This window comes from Glycine max, chromosome 6 (assembly GCF_000004515.6).
Source record: "Glycine max cultivar Williams 82 chromosome 6, Glycine_max_v4.0, whole genome shotgun sequence".
NCBI lineage: Eukaryota > Viridiplantae > Streptophyta > Magnoliopsida > Fabales > Fabaceae > Glycine > Glycine max.
This window is the reverse complement of record NC_038242.2, coordinates 14,419,609-14,423,248: the sequence shown is the minus strand read 5'-3', so window position 1 is coordinate 14,423,248 and position 3,640 is coordinate 14,419,609. Positions and strand designations below refer to the sequence as shown.

Genomic DNA, 3,640 nt, shown 5'->3' with positions numbered 1-3,640 from the left:
TAATTAAAATAGACCCAAATTCTCTGAATAAATAGACCTAAATACTCCATGAATGTGTTTCATTGTTTGTTATTTGATGTTCATCAAATATCAAATATAATTAAAGCTCATCATATTCTCGTACAGTATAGTATTAGTATTATATCCTGCTCACTAAACCAAACATCTAAGAATAACCTTATTTCATTTAGAAAAAAAAAAACCCAAGTAAAATTGAAAAAAGAATCAAAACAATAAAAAGAGAGAAAAGCGAATGGAATATTCGCATATCTGTTGGCGTGAAACAGAAACCACAAAAAAAAAAAAAAAAAAAACGGTACAGCGTAGTAGTCCTTGGCAAAGCATCACGAGTCACAAGGCGGTCCCGTAGGAGTCACGCACTTCACTTGGCCCATTTACCTGTCATTGCGGTCTTTTACTCTTCTCAATACCTTATTAAAACCCTATCTCACTCACTCACTCACACCGTTCCATTTCTCAACAACTTCTGCTACTTCCTACTCCAACCGCACTTCTGCTCCGCAATTATCATGGGTATGCAATTAACCGCCACGCACTCTCACGTTTTTTCTCTTCTTCTTATTTCTTTCCATTTTCAACTCTTCTCTGTTTCTTCCGATCTGATTTTTTTCTTCTTTCTTTTCTGATTTTTCTTTTGTTTTGTTTTCAAATGAATTGCATGGATCAGGCAAGGTCAAGATCGGAATCAACGGTAAGTCTTCTCCATTCTTCGATCTCTCTTCTGGTGCTTCAGATCAGTTCAACTATTTTTCTACCTTTTCCATTTCTCTGTTTTTTTTCTTAATATTTAAATTGAAATTTAACAGGATTTGGAAGAATTGGCCGTTTGGTAGCCAGAGTGGCTCTGCAGAGAGACGATGTTGAACTCGTTGCCGTTAACGACCCTTTCATCACCACCGATTACATGGTAACCTAAACCTTCTACTTTGATCTCTATAATAGAATATATGCCTTTTGTTCGGTTATGGTTCAGATCGTTAGTTACGGTGTTTTAATTTATTTATTTATTTATTGTAAAATCTTAGATCTGATTGTTAAGTGTGTTTGGTTGCGCATGTAGACATACATGTTTAAATACGACAGTGTTCATGGACACTGGAAGCATCACGATGTCACCGTTAAGGACGAGAAGACCCTTCTCTTCGGTGACAAGCCAGTCACTATTTTTGGACACAGGTTTTTATTTTTCACTTTAATTTTTCTTACTGTTTATGATTGTTGTGTCCTGCATGTAAACGTTGAGTGTTGTTTTCTCTGTGAACTCAGAAACCCTGAAGAGATCCCATGGGGGTCAACTGGAGCTGACATCATTGTTGAGTCCACCGGAGTTTTCACCGATAAGGACAAGGCCGCCGCACATTTGAAGGTTTGTATTTCTACCACTAGCCTTTACTTATATTAACTATTTTCATGCGTTATTATTTGCTATGCTCTATGCTTCATGCATTGTGTATCCTAATTTTGCCTCTTATTTTTCAAATATTGAAGTGGTTTATCAATTTTTTTGGATGTCATGTTCCTATAATAGTTAGTGTAGGGTAGAATGTTATTGAAGATTTGAAGTTGATGTGTCTGTGTTTTTATTAATTCAGGGTGGTGCAAAGAAGGTTATTATTTCTGCCCCCAGTAAGGATGCCCCCATGTTTGTTGTTGGTGTCAACGAGCACGAGTACAAGCCAGAGCTTGATATTATTTCCAATGCTAGCTGCACAACCAACTGCCTTGCCCCACTTGCCAAGGTTTGCAATTCAGCAGATTCTGTTTAATGGATTTTTTTGTGTTGTTTGTGATTATTATAGTCCTTATTGTTTCTTGTCAATTTTGCAGGTTATCAATGACAGGTTTGGCATTGTTGAGGGTTTGATGACCACTGTTCATTCCATCACCGGTGAGCCTATTGTTCACTATTTGTTTGGTTGCATGCCTGTTACCTATTATGATAGATGTTGCTAAGTCAGATTTATGTTTTTGTTTTGCAAATCAGCTACCCAGAAGACTGTTGATGGACCATCAGCCAAGGACTGGAGAGGTGGAAGAGCTGCTTCATTTAACATCATTCCTAGCAGCACTGGAGCTGCCAAGGTGAATATTTTATATGATTTGTTGTGTTGTTTCTTGCTCATGAACACCAAATTTAATTGTTTATAGTCAACACATTTTTTTGGTTTTACTGATTCCTACTTTTTTTGTGCAAGGCTGTTGGGAAAGTCCTCCCTGCTTTGAATGGAAAATTGACTGGTATGGCATTCCGTGTTCCCACCGTGGATGTCTCTGTTGTTGACCTCACAGTGAGGCTGGAGAAAGAAGCTTCCTACGATGAAATTAAAAATGCTATCAAGTAATGACTGAATTATTTGATTCTCCTCTAATGATATTGTGTATTATTGGATCTTATGCAAAATTTCATTACTTTTATTCAAAAATGCCTACTCCATTTTTGTATTGGTCCTTCTCAATTTGTCTTATATGATGTATTTCTCAGGGAGGAATCAGAGGGCAAGTTGAAGGGAATTCTTGGTTACACTGAAGATGATGTGGTCTCCACTGACTTTATCGGCGATAGCAGGTATAAATTATGGTAAAAGCTGAAAATTTATTTTAACACAATTGTTGCCTTTTTATGTTGACAACCTGACATTATTATTCATTTACCTGTTAACCATTTTTTGTTTAAAAAAATCATTGTTCCAGATCAAGTATTTTTGATGCAAAGGCTGGAATTGCATTGAATAAGAACTTTGTGAAGCTTGTTTCTTGGTACGACAACGAGTGGGGATACAGGTAAATGCACCTTTAACATTTTCTTGTATGTGATAGTGGGTTAGTGCGTCAATAAGTTGTTAATTTGGCCAAAAATCTAATCACCCGAATTTTAGATGCTTTATTATTATTAATTCAGCTGGTTCTAATACCTTCTTTGTCCCCGGTTCTGCAGCTCACGTGTCATTGATCTTCTTGTATTCGTTGCCAAGAAGTCTCTTTAAGGTGTTACTTCAAAGTAGCTTGTCTTCACATTATTACCGTATGTTTATGTTTAGCTGCGATTTAGTGTCTTGCTCGAGCAAAAAATGAGAGGTCTGAATAAATCGGTTTCTGAAACCAGTGGTGTTACTTGTTGGAGGAGCATTAGCTCTTTTTTGGACTTTTGATGTTTTCTCTTGTGGAGGGGGATCGAGTTTTTGGATTTTTATATACTCGCTGATGTACTTGGCTTGAATACTTGCTAATGTACTTGTTATTGATTGTTATAGTAGATATTTGTCCGTCCTTTTTTTCATTTGTGGTTCTCGTATATTTGATCCTGTTTGCTTTGAATCTTGGATTCGTGGTTTAAACATTTTTCTGTGCTTATTTTAGTCCGTATTTAAATTAACATTTTTGGCTTTTAGTTCATATTGGTTTGATTGGCGTACCTGATATTCAAAACTTAATTGGTTGGATAAGTTATACTGTAATAGTGTGAAAGTACTTTTTGGAAACTGATTATTCCGTGAAGTTCTAGATAAACGAACTCTATGCATTGTGTCTGTGTTAGGACAAATTCCAGTAATGACATTTTTCACTAAGAAAGATTTGGCAAATGTCAAGTGGTGTATTTTGTTTGTCACATGTTGTCTTC

General features: G+C 36.2%; 1 protein-coding gene across 2 annotated transcripts; it reads left to right on the top strand.

Annotated features, from left to right (window-relative positions):
• The first annotated feature begins 360 nt into the window (after positions 1-360).
• GAPC1 (glyceraldehyde-3-phosphate dehydrogenase) lies at positions 361-3,414 on the top strand. 2 transcript variants are annotated; one of them, NM_001249200.2, is given in 12 exon segments: positions 468-534; positions 689-712; positions 828-928; positions 1,082-1,197; positions 1,288-1,387; positions 1,614-1,760; positions 1,849-1,909; positions 2,006-2,103; positions 2,217-2,359; positions 2,504-2,587; positions 2,713-2,802; positions 2,957-3,414. In NM_001249200.2, coding segments are annotated over 12 exon segments (1,017 nt in total). In that variant the 5' UTR covers positions 468-530; the 3' UTR covers positions 3,006-3,414.
• The last annotated feature ends 226 nt before the right edge of the window (positions 3,415-3,640 follow it).